General features: G+C 40.0%; 1 protein-coding gene across 1 annotated transcript; it reads left to right on the top strand.

The window, feature by feature from the left end:
* The first annotated feature begins 3,407 nt into the window (after positions 1–3,407).
* On the top strand, positions 3,408–8,887 carry yipf5 (Yip1 domain family, member 5). Its single transcript, XM_058628211.1, has 6 exons — positions 3,408–3,523; positions 4,602–4,719; positions 4,915–5,087; positions 5,779–5,924; positions 6,338–6,519; positions 7,819–8,887. The coding sequence occupies exons 2-6, from the start codon at positions 4,610–4,612 to the stop codon at positions 7,979–7,981; spliced, it is 774 nt and encodes a 257-aa protein (XP_058484194.1). The 5' UTR covers positions 3,408–3,523; positions 4,602–4,609; the 3' UTR covers positions 7,982–8,887.
* The last annotated feature ends 7,642 nt before the right edge of the window (positions 8,888–16,529 follow it).

Genomic DNA, 16,529 nt, shown 5'->3' with positions numbered 1-16,529 from the left:
ACTAAATCTAATCAAATGATGATTATATCAAATAAACATTTTTATCTTTTACCTTCTTTGGGTGTGTTGAGTTGTATTTTCATGCATGTTCTCCACGTGTGTGTGCGTGGGTTTTCCTCTGGAATTTGGCAAATTAGACGCTCTAAATTGACCGTAGGTGTGAGTGTGACCCTCAGGTGGAGGATAAAGCGGTAGAAGATGGATGGATGTTCATGACGGCTGATCATTTTGCACAAGTTGCTGAATCTTAAAGTGGGAATCACATTTTTGGATCAAACTTTCAAATCTCTTCAGGTGCTGTTTAGTATTTTATCGTGCAGAGGGAGGAAAGAATGGACCACACAAAAACCAGATGCCTAACAATTTCAGCCTGTGCAGCAGTCACATCATCTGGGTGGCAGGAAATTGAATTAGATTATAATATTTAATCTTGTAATGGTCTGAGGGAGATGTTTGCATCCGTTCCTGCTGTAAAGATAGAGCCGTGTGTGAGTGTATAGTAGACGCAGAGGAAGAAAATGTGTACCAGATGAATATATACTGTATATCTCTTGCATTTTCTCCTTTATTTGATCTCGGTGAGGAGGCGAGTCTTCTCAAATGAGGGTGAAGTAAGTGGTTGGAGATGAGAGGTTGCAGCAGTATGGGGAAATTCAGTATTTTTTAATCTGCTCATCCACCCAGGCGGTGACAGCAGGATTACAGCAGAGACATTACAAAAGACTGCAATTATGACAGCGCATAGCAACATACTGCCCCTAAATTCAATTACCTTCTCTGGCACTTTTCAATTTTCTTCCATTAAGTGGATTAAGAAGAAACATGCTCTTCATGTTCTGAAATGATTAAAAGTCTGAGGAAAGACGTACGGCAGGCAACTCGCTCCTGCTTATGATTAGCGTTTGCTGTTGAAATTTGTGTTTCGTGCATCAAATCGATTATGTTCAACAGCGGAGACAAATGACCCATGTTAGACAGCTGGTTCTGTTAATGATAGTCCTTTAGGGTGTTTTTCCCTCATCCTCCACATCTTTTCACGTGTTGTGTATAAACACACTTTAATAAAGCTGTATATAAAAATAAGGGCTCCAGTTGACAGCAAAGTCTTCAACAGGAAAAGGAATGGGACAGAAAATACAACACTGTCAGTATTGAAAGTCCAATACAACAAAAAGAATAGCATGTCACGATAAGATAACTCAATAAATCTTATCTCTGTCAAAGATGGAGACATTTCAGTATGTCTCCTCAGAAGGTTTCTCGTCATGTCATTTTCCACCATATTCTTTTTCTATTTTCTCCCTCTGTAACTCCGAGCCACGTCTATGAAATTTAGTCTGCAACAGTTAATATTTGGCTTTTATTTACTATAATAAATGACAGGATATTGTTACAGCAAAGTAGTACTAGCTCTAGTTTCTGAGAAAGAAATGGACGAGTAAAGCAGAGCAGTGTTTTCTTTTTTCTGATCTGTTTGTAGTGTGACATTCATTACGGGGTCACGCCAACATCTGTGATGTTGTCTCGGCTGGTCGTCGCCACATGCCCCTGTTTTCTCTCAGCAGAGGTCAGTGGCCAATTATTTTACATTATCTGTCATCATCGGAACGAGCGCAGGATCTGATCCACCTGCAGTATTTGGTAGCAGCGCAGCTCCCCCACACACAGGCACTGATCAATGTGCTCCTCGGCTTCCACATGAAAGAGGCCACCTTTGTTGTTGCCTGGAGCTCCGAACGTGTACGGTTAAATCATCTTTTCTCTGACGATGAGTCAGAACACAAGATGATCTCATCTCTACATGTGATGGGCAACAGTCAACGCAGACAATAAGCAATGTTTCCCCCTCTTTGAGTCTTGTATATGTATCTAATTTCTTCTTTTTACACTATTACTAATAACTTTCTGCTCACCAAAGACTTAAAGGCTTGTTATCTGAATGTATCCCAGCATTTGTCTGGTGGGTTATTCCACAAAGAAAGACTGTATGCCACTCAATTGAATTTTCACCATAGTGACTAACTCCTATAGTGACTGTTGTTTGTGAAAATATCTAGAAAGACATGTTCTTACTCAGAGATATTTGATGTGAACAATAACTGAAGCCACTTATCTCCAAGATGGATTTGCCATTCAAGAAAATTCTTTTATTTTCTTTTTTTTTGCTGTCTTGCAAGAGGACAAAGCCTGCAATAGGTGAAGATATTACTATTTTTTCTCTCTTTTTTTTTATCTCCAAAATGTTTTTTTCTGTGTTTATATTCTAATTAGAATATGTTCTGATTTCCAGAGCAAAATCCAACCTTGAAGAAATACTTATTTCCTTTCTGCTTTTGTGTGTTGTGTGTTCACAGTATCTGAAAAAATCTCAGTTGGTGAAAGCTGTTTAGTACAGCTTTCAGCAGTGTGTTCTCGTTCAAACAGAGTCTGACTGTGTGTGTGTTTGTGTGTGTGCCATATGGTGACAAAATTGGGTTTTTATAAATTACTTGTGCAGTACCCGCATCTCTTTAACTGACTCAGCATCTCCGTATCCTCTCTCTATTGACACAACTGTCTTTAAGAGTGATGAAGCGACTTATTTAGCGATATTTCTGTCACATTTGCCCCACGCTCGCTGACCTACCTTGAATTAAATTTGGTATTTTGCAAAAAATACCTCAGATTTTCTGCTACTTGTGTGGTTGTTTAGATAAAACTCCAGTAGACGAGTGTTCTCAATAAACCACGTTTACGTGTGTGAATTATGGGACATATAATGTGAGCAGAAGATAAAAGCTTATTATGGGTAATTATGTTCACAAGCTCTACCACTGGCCCAGAGTTTAGACTTAGACTTTGATGTTAATTTCCGCCAAAGGGGAAATTCCTTCTCACAGCACTGCACTTGTTTAACAGATGCAACAACACAACAGCAATAAACTTAACATACTTTACCACCACCTATCCACCCTTGCACATAAAACAGTGATCATGAAACCGTTGTGATCGCACTCAGTGGGCTTTGTTGTTGAGGGATGTGATGGCTGCAGGAGGGAATCGGCCAAAGCGTTCCCTCCTGCACGTCAAAGCCTTGTATGTACCTGCGCCCTGAGGGCACGAGGGCTAGATGTTCATTGTGAAGTCCTGTTTTATTGAAATTGCAATGCATATAATGGCCTTTGTTATTAAGTTCAATGAGGTTGGGTGTGCATGGGAAATTTTGGCTGAATTATGCCAAATTAGTATGAGAATTATATTTATATTATGTCATACTGTCACATTTATACGAAATAAGTGGTGTGCTTTTTATTAGAAAAAAAATTATTCATGTATGCTGTTTCTTTTGGATGAAAAAAATCCACTTGATGACTATGATGTAATGCCACTTTCGGTCGATGGGTAGCGCTACATTTTCTGCAATCGGTGATCGAACAGCTTCCGGTTGTCGACGTATCATGCCGGAAGGTTTAGCTGCTCTGCTGACACGTAGCAGCCGCAATCAAGTTGGCACCGCTCTCGTCAGAATAGTCAAACGTCACAGGTAACCGTTTGTAATGCTTCATGTCTCAGTTTTGATTTACTTTGCATGAAAATGGCGAATGGAGCGTTAAAAACCCGGCGCTAGTATCTTGTCCCAAACATGCGTGACACGTCTTCACCGCCGTATACACAGCTGTTGTAGTGATAGCTTTAGCTACTTAGCAGCAGGGTTAACGGTACGTTAGCCGCCCAAAGATGAGCAGTTTTACTCTATTGTGACCAGACAAGTTAAAACCAAGTTTCGCCCTTTGTTGTGTCATTTGAGAGTCCACGCAATTCATAAAAAAATACCATGGATAACATTTGTTTTGACGGTGTGTGGAGTTAAATGCGTTAGCCTCTGTAGCTCTCAGATTGTGTTACAATAATAAGAAGTTAGAGTCGCAGTAACTGGGTGGAGGCTGTTCATTGTAAACAAAGACGGTGTGGAAATGTTTGCTAAAGACAACGTTAGGGAAGCTGCTATAACTTGTGATTACAACCCGTGATTCATTCAGTTTCCGCCAACTGTGTCAAGACTTGTTATTATCTACTAATGGAAATATTTGAAACGCGAGCTCCAATGAAAAGAGCCACAACATACAGTACATGTCATGTCATGTTATGTTTATTTTAGAAATGTATACAATCTAGTCACTGTGGGATGTGCCAGTAGTTACAGAAGTTACAGTATTTAGTAGCCAACATTTGTCATCCATGTTATGGTTATACTTTTGTGATTATGAGATGATGTATCACCGAAAAGCACTGATAGGTGGAAGAAAGAGCTGACTTACTATCAGCAAACTCTGAATTATAATATATTACAGTCAGTCAAGAAAGGGATTCTGTGATCCAAGACTGAATTCACATTTAACCAAGCAACACAAGCTGAAGCTCAAACAGAACATTTTTAACAGCTGACTAAGTGGAATTCTTTAACTTAACAGCATTTAAGATTTGTCATCTTATAGGGATTGATGTTAAATTTAAGTAAAATGAACACTGCATGCTGTAACAGGAAATATCGTCAGAGTGTGTAATTTACATGAACATAGGTTCTTATCCGAGCTGATCTGGTGTTTTCCTGTTCCTGCCAGGCGGAGAGATGTCGGGGTTTGACAACTTCAATACAGACTTTTACCAGTCAAGCTACAGTGTAGATGACCAAAACCAGGCCAGCCAAGGCTACAGCAACACTGAAAACCCCTACAACAAGTAAGTGAAAAAGGTCCCTCCCCTAACATCGTAGATACTCAGTTATGTTTTAGCTGCCTTAACTCTTTGAAGTGTTAAAGTCAGTTTGGATATTATATTTGAATTCATTTAAGTTTAAACAAGAATAGGGCTTCAAAATGTGAACACTGCTTCACTGAAAAGTCTTGGTCATTGAGCATTGTGTGTCTTTTCCAGGCCGTACGGTCAGTATGATTACTCCCAGCCCATGGGTTATGCTGCCCCAGGCGTGATGCAGCCTCAGCAGCCATACACAGGACAGATCTTTCAGCCCACACAGACCTACACGCCATCTCCATCACAGTCAATGTATGGTAGCAGCTTTGATGATGAACCACCGCTGCTAGAAGGTAAGAAGCACAACTGTAGGCCATGACTTGATTTCTATATGCAGTAACTCTCCGGCTCTCACAGTGGCAGTTTGACTGACTTTACAATATTATACAGGTACACTGTAAAAATATAGTGTACCTGTAGAAAGCAGTTTCAACAACACAAGGTCTAGTATAAAGATGTGAAATTAAAGTTGCATCTGTTGTAAAACAAAATGTGTCGTAAAAAATATTTAATTCAAGAGGAAGGGCAGAAAGGCTAAGTGCTTAAGTGACTGCATAATTGACCTGATTGACCTGATTGTCAGTGTTTACCCTCCAATTACACCCATGTGGAAGTGTATTAATGGCATAAATGTTGTGCATGTATAAATCAACAGCATACAAATTTAAAAATGAAATTACATGACACATTGCAGTTGTGGCAACATGCAGCTGCTCTCATCAGCCAGAACACTAAAGCTGGTATTAATGTTGTGGCTCATCCGCAAATATTTGCTCACTCTGACCCATCGATGATGTGATGTGAAACGTACTGTATTTGAAAGTTCAATAACAGTTATTCCCCATATATTTATTTCTTCAATCACTCCAAAATAAATGTGTCTGTAACAACAGTAGAAACCAAGCACCAGTTTTTATCCTAGTGTCTGTGCTTGATTATACTGTTCAACATATGTAATGTGTATTCTTCATTCTTTTGTTTTAGAACTAGGAATCAACTTTGACCACATCTGGCAGAAGACTCTGACAGTGCTCCATCCACTGAAAGTAGCAGATGGCAGCATCATGAATGAGACTGACCTGGCCGGCCCCATAATCTTCTGTTTGGCCTTTGGAGCGACACTCCTTCTGGTAAAAATCATTTAGTGAACAGTGTTGATGATTCTTGTGGTGTGTTCACACTAGTTTTCTCTCTCTCTATTCACACTTATTCACTGAAAGCACAGTACTGTAGCATGCCCACCCACTAACATTTACCTGCTGATGCTTCATGATGTAGAAATTGTGAGGGATTTGTCTTTTTACCAGGTTACATGTCTGACAAATGACTTTTTCTATGAACATCATTTTTGTTGAGTGTATGAATCGGACCAGCTGAAAAATTTAATGATGCGAAGCAGACAGTTAGTTGTGAACGCATCCTTAAAAACAAATTGATTCTTCCACTGTTACGCACACAATATACCATCCTGCACTATCCTGTGCAGTTGTCATGTCGATGTCTCCAAATCCATATATATCTGACAATTTCTTTCCATTTCCAGTCAGGTAAAATCCAGTTTGGATATGTATACGGCATCAGTGCAATCGGCTGCCTCGGCATGTACTGTCTACTCAACCTGATGAGTATGACTGGCGTCTCCTTTGGCTGTGTGGCCAGCGTGCTGGGTTACTGCCTCCTCCCCATGATCCTCCTCTCCAGCTTCGGAGTCCTCCTCTCTTTACAGTGAGTAGGAAAACATTTGCGGATGTCAATATATAACCTCTAATTCAAGCACAATAAAGACGGCTCTCTGAATGTTTATGTAGTGCAGCGTAAGCCTGCGTCCACACTGTATCCGTGTGTAGTGCGCGACAGCTGCGTCGCTCATCTGCTGCATCTCACACTGCACTGTTTATCACACACAGAGCGTGTCTGTTGTGCATCTGCTGCATGGCCTCTTGCTATATTTGACATATCTGAAAACCATAAATATTTTTTTAGTTCTCTAAATAGTCCTCTGTACTCAACTTAATACCAGTACTGTTCAGTATGAAGCAGTGCATCCCTCAGTCCTGCTTATATTTCACAATGTACATATATAGTAAAATATGTTAAATATTTTACAAATTTTAAGTGAGAACTGAAACGCTGGAGTTCTTTTATATTCAAATGGTTAAAGGACCTGCTATGTTTGACCTTTGTGACAGATATAGACGTAGAAACTGACGGGTCATTTTCACTGTCTATTTTTTGCTATGAGACGGGCTCAGCTTGCAGAAAAAATAGGTGGGTGGGACTTCTATTCCCAAAAAAGAGACGCATGTCTTATGCCTAAATGAAAAGTCAGGCGTTTTTTTGACGCAGACTGCACCCAGCCTAACAGCATTCCCACGGGTCCTTGAAATCCCTGAACATTTGTGAATTAGATCAATTGAAAATCACCCTAAATAGACATTTTAATTTAATTTTGTACAATAAAAAAAGGTTTAGGTAAATTTCTCCCGTTTGTGACGACACCACCTACTGTTTCATGCGCCCTGCATTGCTTGAGCTACGTAGACTTGGCCTACGCAGAACACACGCCAAGTCCTTACTAGCGACGTGGTGGACACTGTACACCGTCTCTCTCCACCCGTGAGACGTGGGATTCCATGCAGAACAATGAGCGAGTAACGTTGAGCAAGAGAGAGCAAATTAAAGTGATGTCTGCGAAATGCAAATTTCAAGATCTCTGGCTCACCAAAGACAAAATACAAAGGCTGGCTTGCCCACGATCCCAAGGACAATCACTTATCCAGATGCAGAGCGTGCTGCAAATCAATAAAAGTGGACGCTACGGGAGAAGCAGCTTTTACAAGTTGCCGTGTCGGCACAATTTGAGGGAATTGGTCCTGGAAAGTCCTTGAAAACTTGAATTTAATGTCGACCAAGGTGCTTACTTTTTATTGTTATTAACTGTTTATCTCATTTAATGCTGCTTATCTGCAGGTAACCTTTGAAATGATTGAACTAATTTCCTGCTTCCTTCTCTGTCCTCTCTAGGGGCATGATAGGAATTATACTAACGGCAGCGATCATTGGCTGGTGCAGCTTCTCAGCCTCAAAGATCTTCATCTCGGCATTGGCCATGGATGGGCAGCAGCTGCTGGTGGCCTATCCCTGCGCTCTTCTATATGGGGTCTTTGCACTCATCTCTGTCTTCTAAAAAGAAAAAACACGACAGTTTAAAAATAACTGCCCTCCATTACAGAAAAATAGGAGCCGTCATCTTAAATGGCAGCAAGTTTTTTTTTCTTTTTTAAGCCTCCACCTCTCACAATGGTCCAGATTAACCATCTGAAGGCTGGAGTGTGTCGTCTCACCTGTGCTTACTTGTCCACCTTGTTCCTCTCATGCATCATAAAGGAGAGGACTGTCGATAAACCTGGTGAGAAAAAAACAACAACTCTCCTTTGGACTACATTGGGCCTTAAACAGCCTCTTACTGTTCAGTTATTTTAAGGACATGAAGGAGAAGGAATAGAGCTTCCCACATTGGAAACAGATATATTTAAGTTCAGCACAGATCTGACAACGCTCTCAGTTTCCGACAAGAACCGATGACAACACCCCCCGCCCCGCCCCGTCCCCACCCAGCAATTTGATGCCAGTGGAAACACCGTGTGTAACAAAAGCTTTTGTGAACCATTTCTGGCCGGGATCCATAGATTCTACAACTGCAAGACTTAAGGGAAGGACCCACTTCCGTCACGCACAAGACTACAGCAGCTTGCTCTTGCAGCTTTGTCTTCTTCCACTTATTCCTCCAGGACTGAGGAGCCACGACTTCCACCGTGTGCTCACCACAGCAGTGACCTGATCTTTTGATGTAACATCAACATCAACTGCTCTGCTTTAACCTCCCATGTACTGTTTTTTTGTTTCGATGCCTTGCAGGAAGATGGAAATACAGATCGCACACAAAACTTGTTCCAATTCTCCAAACCCACATGCAAATTTGATAAGATTGAATGAAGAGTTTGAGAGACACTCTTACATTTATTGTATGCTTTTGATGTGTCGTCTGTTGCTCATGTCTCCTCGTGTACATTAAAGTTGTCTTTGAAGGTTACCCCCACCTTGTGACATTGAAAGCTACATTGTTTGTTCCAGCAGATAAATTGTAAGCGACGGCATAACCTTTCAAACTGGGATTTTATTTGACCCCTGTGCACCTGCAGTGTTTTTATATGCAGGAGGAAGTTGCTGTGTGATGTGTAGTGACCGCTTCAATAACCCGTGGAGATTCTATCACCGTTGTTGTTTGTGGTTTAGATCATTTGCATGAAAAATGTGAAAAAAAAGTAGGTTTGCACCACCAGCACTACACCGCTTTATTCTTAAAATATCCTCAGGATGGCTCGCTCCAATGCTTTTATTGCTATGCTATCTATTTAAAGCCAGAGTAGAACCTACTTGACTGATGTTTTTCCAGGCTTTAAACACAGTATATTAACGTTAAACTTAAATATCAAAAAACATTTATGGATTCTGAGATGAGTAAGTCGTTTTTAATTTGTCATAATGAGGACAATACAGATGAGGGAATAATTACACTGACGCAGAACACGGGCTAAATATTTTTAATGAGCTGCTTGAAAATCTCCCCCGAAACTGTGTAACTGTCTTAATGTCAGCAGGGTTTAAACTGTTTAAGTGTTGCCTTTTAATCAAAATCATCCAAATGTAATCAGTGATATAAACTCTGTTGTGTTTGGCAGAATAGAAGAGCACTGACTGACACAGCTTGCGAAATACTAAACCGAATAATGAGGAGAAAGAATGTTTATTTTAAGGTAAGAACAGAATCCTCTATTTTTCTTCTTCCTTCTTGCTATTTTTTCTTTCTTTTTATTTTGCACTAGCATACACAAATCACATACACGGGAGGTCTCCCTACATGGATGATAACCCAGTTAGGACGGATGAATAATTCAAAAAATGGGATTGAGTGCTTTTTTTTCCCAGTTCCATCAGACTCGACATCAAGGAGATGCTTTGCATTTTAAGCAAACCTGGGAGAGTTTGTCTCTCAAAGGCCACACTGTGGTTCATACAGTCTGTTCTCACGTCCCTGCTGTATCTAAAGTTTGTATTTCAATTAAAGAAAGGTAAAAAAAAAAAAACCTATATTTTAGTGTCTTGTCTTTTATGGAAGTGCACCGTGTTGCACAGGGATATATATTTGGTTTCTCTTTGAATAAAACATGTTCTGAATGATTTTTTCAACTCATTTTATGCCGTCACACCTCGGCAAATCTGCGTCCAGTGCTTTATGTTTTGTCCTGGAGCTCTGCGTCTCGTTAGTTCTGCAGATGTGTGGAACAGTTGATATTGTGGGAGTAGATGGAAGCCAGTTATTGACATGCATTCACCCTTTTTTATGTGCATGCATGAGCGCGTCTGCAGACTCTCAGAGACAGCTCATACTGTATGTTCCCTCTTGAATCGACAGGAGAAGGAATTATTTCCGGAATGCCACAGATGCCACGAGGGACTCCCACCAGTGTGTGCTGATGTGAGACAAACATTTCAAGTTCTAAATGATGATTAGAAAAACAGGATAATGTTCCTAACTTCCTGTTTTTAATATTGTTATTAAAACTGCGCTAAAATTCAACTTCACTGAAAAGCTTCACCCACAATTCACAGTTGCAGAAACTGTACGCGTACTCTATTATTATTGGATGAGGTTCAGTGAGACAGCTCGTGTTTACAGCCGCTGCATCTACAGGATTTTGTGTAATCTGTGTTCGGGATCAGATGTCATGCAGCATAGTTTACAGTTACCTTGTGTTATTCATCTTCAAAGGATCATGAGATGCAGATAAACTGTGGATATAGTCGCTTCACAACAGTTGTCTGTCCTTGTGTTAATAAAGCCAATAATCATTTATTATAGTGCAAATTAACTTGTGTAAAGTGCGTGTGTATCCTTTTTTTTCATTCTAATATATGATCCACTAACTAGGCCTTACACGTGTGAACAGAATGTGATATTATTTATGGTTCCAGGATAGTGCTGGATGTGTTTTTTTTTGTAAGCCAGGCTTTCACACCTGCACAGCCTCTTTCCCTACAGTGTGTTCACATGGAGTTATATGTAATCTGAGTTTAATGGATTTAATGGACACGTGAAAATAGGAAATGTAGATTCAAGAGTGGACACTTGGAGCTAGAAAAAGAAATGAACTTGTTTCTTTTCACGTGTGTGATTCATTCATTCATTCGTTTACTTGCTTCTGAAATGCCTCAAACAGCACTTGTCAAAAACAGGAAGACAAAAAACTCCTGCTACTTCCTGTTGTTTTTCTTCACCTGAAAACATCTCCACCCGTGTGCCTCTAGATGACAGTATTGAGTAAGCCTATTTGTCATCTGTCCTCTGTGTCTCACCCTGCTGCTGTTTCCAACCTAAATGAAATCCTAGAAATCGCTGACTAGTCGAGCTGAAACGATTAATCGACTATTAATCGATCACTAAAGTAATCGGGTAATGTCAACTATTTTGATAATCGATTCATCGGTTTGAAGCTTTTTTCTTTATTAAAACAAGATTTCTGAACTGTTTTACCTTCTTAAACGTAAACATGTATGCTTTCTTTGATCCAGATAACAAAGAAATCATTAAAAACTGAATAATTTCCAAGTTTGACAAACGCTCATCAACATTTTTTAACATTTTCTGACATTTTACGGACCGAGCGATTACTCGATTAATCGTGAAAATGATCAACTGATCACACTACTGACGAGTTGTTCTGTTGCGATTCTCGCTGTTTTTCTGTGCTGGTTTGTTTGTGATCTGCTGAACTTGGTTCTGTGCGTGTGGCACCTACTGCACGTCTGTCCTGGGAGAGTGAGCCCTCCTCTGTGTGAGCTTTCTCCCCATATTTCTTTCCCTGTACAAGGATGGAGTTTCTCCCCTCCCTTGATGTGAGGGACGATGTAAGGACTTGCTGTACAGACTATAAAGGCAAATTGTGGCTTAGATGAAAAGTGTTGATGAAAATGATGACATTTTCTCTTGCTCTGGTGCTCAGAGAGGGACCGACTCAGACACTTTGGGTTGTTCTGATTTTCTCCTATTAGTCATGAGGGTAGAGGAGATATTGTGACTGTCGTTGACTCTGTCTGTGATGGGATGCCATTGTCCTTTCCAACCTCCACAATGTGTGAATCATCCCTCGTTTGATTCTCTCTACTTTCCATTTTTCAAAGACATCATTTCATTGACTCATGTATGACGCAAAATACTGTCTAGCCCCACTCTCGGTGCACTTTCCTCCCTTTGGACGTTTGAGAATAGACATTTTTAACCTTCCACCTTCCAGATGCTGATGTTTATCCACAGCTAAATGTCTTTTTAATGCCTTTGTCTTGTGTTTTTTTTACTTGATATTAGTGTATTCATTTCTCAAGTATGAATGAAGGTTGTGTGACTTTTGTGGGAGTAAATTTCACCGCGATGTGTCTCGCTTTGTAAAATCTGAGCAGTTGTTTCTGTTTTTTAAGGATGGACAAAAAGGCAACAAGGCCGATTAGGGCGTTGACTTTCACCGAGGGAGCAGACGAGTGACAGGTGGAAATGTGACGATTGCTATTCAGCGAAGCAGTGGCGCCTCTTTAATGCATCTGCATTGCCAACAGCACATGAATATTCACCGGGCAACTGTTAGCACAGCACTGAGTGTGATTTGCTCCTGCATTTCATTAGGGTTAATTGTCCCCTCTTGTGGCTCCGCGGACTCTTCTAACAGTTGATTCAGAACTCGATGAACTAAGGCAAACACTGCAAGGGATAAGCAGAGTCCAGCTGAGGGGAAATGAGTGGTGTGTGTGTGTGTGTACTTTGTGTATTTGTTACCTCCTGAGGACATTTATCACTGTTTACCGTCATAAACACCGGCCTTGTCAGGACAAGTCGTCTTCATGGAGGAACTGGTTTAAGTCTAGGGCTGAGTTTTGAAGATAGTGTGTATATTCATGAACTGCTTTTATGAATGCATGCAGTGCTGTATGAGCATTAACGTTGAAGTATGTATATCCTGTATATGTATATACAGCAACTTTCCCTCCACTATCTCTCCTTTTGCTGTCCAGAGGCAGACAACCACCCACCCAGAACCTGGTTTTTGCTGTTTAAACAGAAGTAGTTTTCTCTCCGGTGTCAACATTTGATTATTCGTCCGTGTGCGAGGACAAGGCCGTGACTCATTTGCAAAATATTTTCGGCGGACACAAATTCACACCTAAATAAAGAGGCGCGTACGACAGCTATAGATTAAGTCATCGACACTTCAAAAGATTGTCAGACCACAAATTGAATAGTGCCCACAGGCCTTTTTTTCACAGCAGACGGTTCAGCGTGTCCTAGCAGGGGAAACTATTTCATTAATGGTTGAGTTCAATGGTTCCAAGGCAGGAGCAGGTTGACGTGCATGTGTACAACGTCTTTAAGTGAGACATTTGAAATGTTCCAAGAATTCACTCCATTCCAGGCTCTATTTGACTCCCTCTGCTGCTGGGAAACATCTACTCCAGTCTATAGGGGTTAGACTCTTCAGGAACTTCAGGAAAAGTCACTGTGAAATAGTAGAGCTGCAGTAACCACCTTTGCCCAGCTGTCAAGTAGTGTGAGGTATTCAAATATGACAGTAAACTGTAACATTGCATCGTTTCCAGTCTCTAGTGTGCAGCATCTGCCTCGACCGGTTGGGGTGAAAGGGGAAATGAGAGAGAATGAGTTGTAGTTGTAAATGTAAGTTGTGTATGTCATTGTATAAATACTTCAGTGCCTTGGAACGTATAATTTTGATCTTTTACTCATAAGTAACTGTTTTTTTTTTTAGGAAATAGAGACCATAATCAATTTTTATTAAGACTCACATACTTTAAGCCACATAATCAAGTTAGTATCCTACAAACAAAAACAATGATACTGTATTCACAAATTATAATGATATGAATAATTATTAATTATTATTATATTATATTATATTATAATGAATAATTATTATTACCACTTAAAATCTAACAGTGCTCCGATACATTTTCCCAAATGTTTCTGCAATTAATTAAATTGAAAATGAATTAAAATAATCACAAATGTGACAGGACATAATTACGCTTCAATCCTCCAATTAATATTGACTAGCTGTCTCAAACAAAACTTTACAAATAAATGTATAACTCGATAAAACATGCACACATTTGATGGAACAACATGCATTAATACAAAAGTTTCATTTGCTCGTTATCATCCTTAATCTCTCTGTCCACACAGACACTGAGTTCACTCCATGTCCAGCTACATACTTTGTTTTTAGGGTGTTTAAATGTGTGTCTTTAAGATCTTTTCATGCTTTATTCTTGTTTTCTTTCATTCACCTCTATGTATTGTTGCGTTATGTGCGGTTGTTAGATCAGTTAGAAAAGAAAACATCGATAAATTCAGGTTTCGTGGTCTAGTGCTGTGGATTTAAAGCGTGCAGTGAACTCGAAGGTTTTTCCTGCCTGAAGGAGAACTTCGTACTGTGATAAAGAATCGTGGCAGCACTACACCTCGACATGCAGCCTGTCAGGAATTATAAATATTATTATTAGAAGAAGAAATCCCTTATGTTGAGTTGTTCCTGATAGAAATGCTACTGCCGTCTAACATCTTCTATTTATGGGCTGTAATTATTTTTGTTCTTCCAAGTCACAGATGAATCACTTTCATTTTCAAATCTCTCGTGTTTATACCTGCAGTGAGTGCAAAGGTCAAAGCCCAAATGTCAGCTCTTCTGTGTGTACATGACGCTCTCAAGATCATCTCTCTGTTAATATTTGGAATAAGAACTAACTGCAATATCTCTTCTGTCCACTAGGCCAATTAGTGGCACTCATTTTTCTATCTGAGGGCAAATTGTACATATTCTTCATAACAAATGTGTTCATCCTGGAGTAGGCATGGGTACATTGTCCCCGGCTGCATCCTAATGCCAGATTAAAATGCCCTGCGTGTAATTGATGCTAAATGACACCTCTTATTACTCTCCCAGATAAACAAGCTTCTCATTAGCGCAACAATTAGGGCCGCGTAATGAAACCTTGTCATAAATCAGAAAAATGAAGGCACAGGTCCAGTTAAAATGTAGTTCTTACAGGGACATCGCCGCACAAAGGGCGTATGAGGGAATAGAATAAGGCTCTTTTATTCTGAAAAGGAGGTTTGTTTGCGTCGATGAAAAATACGCAATGTGAGGTTGGATAGTTTGAGTCACTGTGGAGAATCCGGTCAGAAGTCTTGGCTTTGCGTCTACACAGAGGGGTTCGATAACCAAGCCTGGCTCAGACGTGTGTGTCTCTATTTCTTCTAATAATAATAATAATAATAATTTCCAGGAGGCTGGACATGAAGAGTTGTAATGCTGCCCTCCACAGTTGCAAGATCTTCTGTACCAATGTAGACATGGGAGACAAGAGAATGGAAATGGCCAACCCAGGTCTCCTTCTTCTTCTTCTAGTTCTCAATCACAGCTCCTCAATGCAGTCCAGCTCCCTGATTATTGGTGGACAATTGATATCCTTCTTCTTCTTCTTCTTCTAGTAATTTCTAGTAGCCTGTACACTTGAGAGGTGCAATGCTGCCTCCCACATCAGAGGTCGAACTTCTTTACCACAGTTCCTCCATCTTCTCATCTCCTCAGCCTCATCCCTCCCAAGCCCCTCCTCAAAATCCACTCAATATTGAGAATCATCACCACCTTCTCCTTTCTCATCCTTTTCCTCTTCTTCTTCTACTACTTCTTCTATAAAATGAGTAGTGTTGCCCTCCACAGTTCAAAGGTCTTATCACAGTTCTTCTCATCCTCTCATCTCCTCATCCTCATTGGCTTAAGCTTAAGAAGCTGAGATAATAGCTCACACCGCTGACCTTGTAAGTCCTCTGCAAAGTTTGAAGCCTTGAATGAGTAGAGAGATTATTATTATTATTACTCTTTTTTATTATTATTATTTCCATTTCCTTTCTTTTCATGGTTTTCATAGATGTAGGAAGCAGGACATAATATGAAGGTAAAAGAATGAGTGAGGGAGGATGGTCGGAGTCAGACACTGAACACAGATAAAATACAAAAAACAGCTTGGGAGGCTCAGAGCGTATTGATTCTTTATAGTACAGTATGTGATCCATTGTTGACATAAAATACTTATTAATGCATCTTGAAATCTTTTTTTTTATGATACAAAGCAGAAAATCTTCACATTTGAGAAGTGGGAAATAGAAAATATCTATGACCTCTCACTGATAAATGTCAAACACAGTATCAAGTGTGTTAACGCGCCTTCTTTGAGCGTTTGTTTTGTGTATAGTGCTTGCTTTAAGTTTAACCGTGCTATCTTTGAAGATGGTGCCAGTCACTACAAACCTCTCTATCTTAGTTCTTGCCAACTCACTTTGTCCTTTACCACTGTGTGTTTGTTTTTTTTTGTTGCTTTGTGAAGTCGTGGGAGAGCAGAAACAATTGCCTCTGGCTGAATAGAACCACTCAGATCATTTTGGTCAAAAACACTCATGATATTTCATTATTTTGTTGTGTTTTGTTGCTAACCCCATCAAAATCAGCCTCCGCCAGCTTTTAAAAACAATATAAGAATAATATCACTTCCACCCGGTCCAACTGGGGAAGAAGAAAATGTTATTATGCAAGCATGACGGCTGGTAAATG

Source organism: Solea solea, chromosome 4 (genome assembly GCF_958295425.1).
Source record: "Solea solea chromosome 4, fSolSol10.1, whole genome shotgun sequence".
Classification (NCBI taxonomy): Eukaryota; Metazoa; Chordata; class Actinopteri; order Pleuronectiformes; family Soleidae; genus Solea; species Solea solea.
Note: the sequence above shows the minus strand (reverse complement) of the source record. Positions and strands in the feature narration are given on the sequence as shown.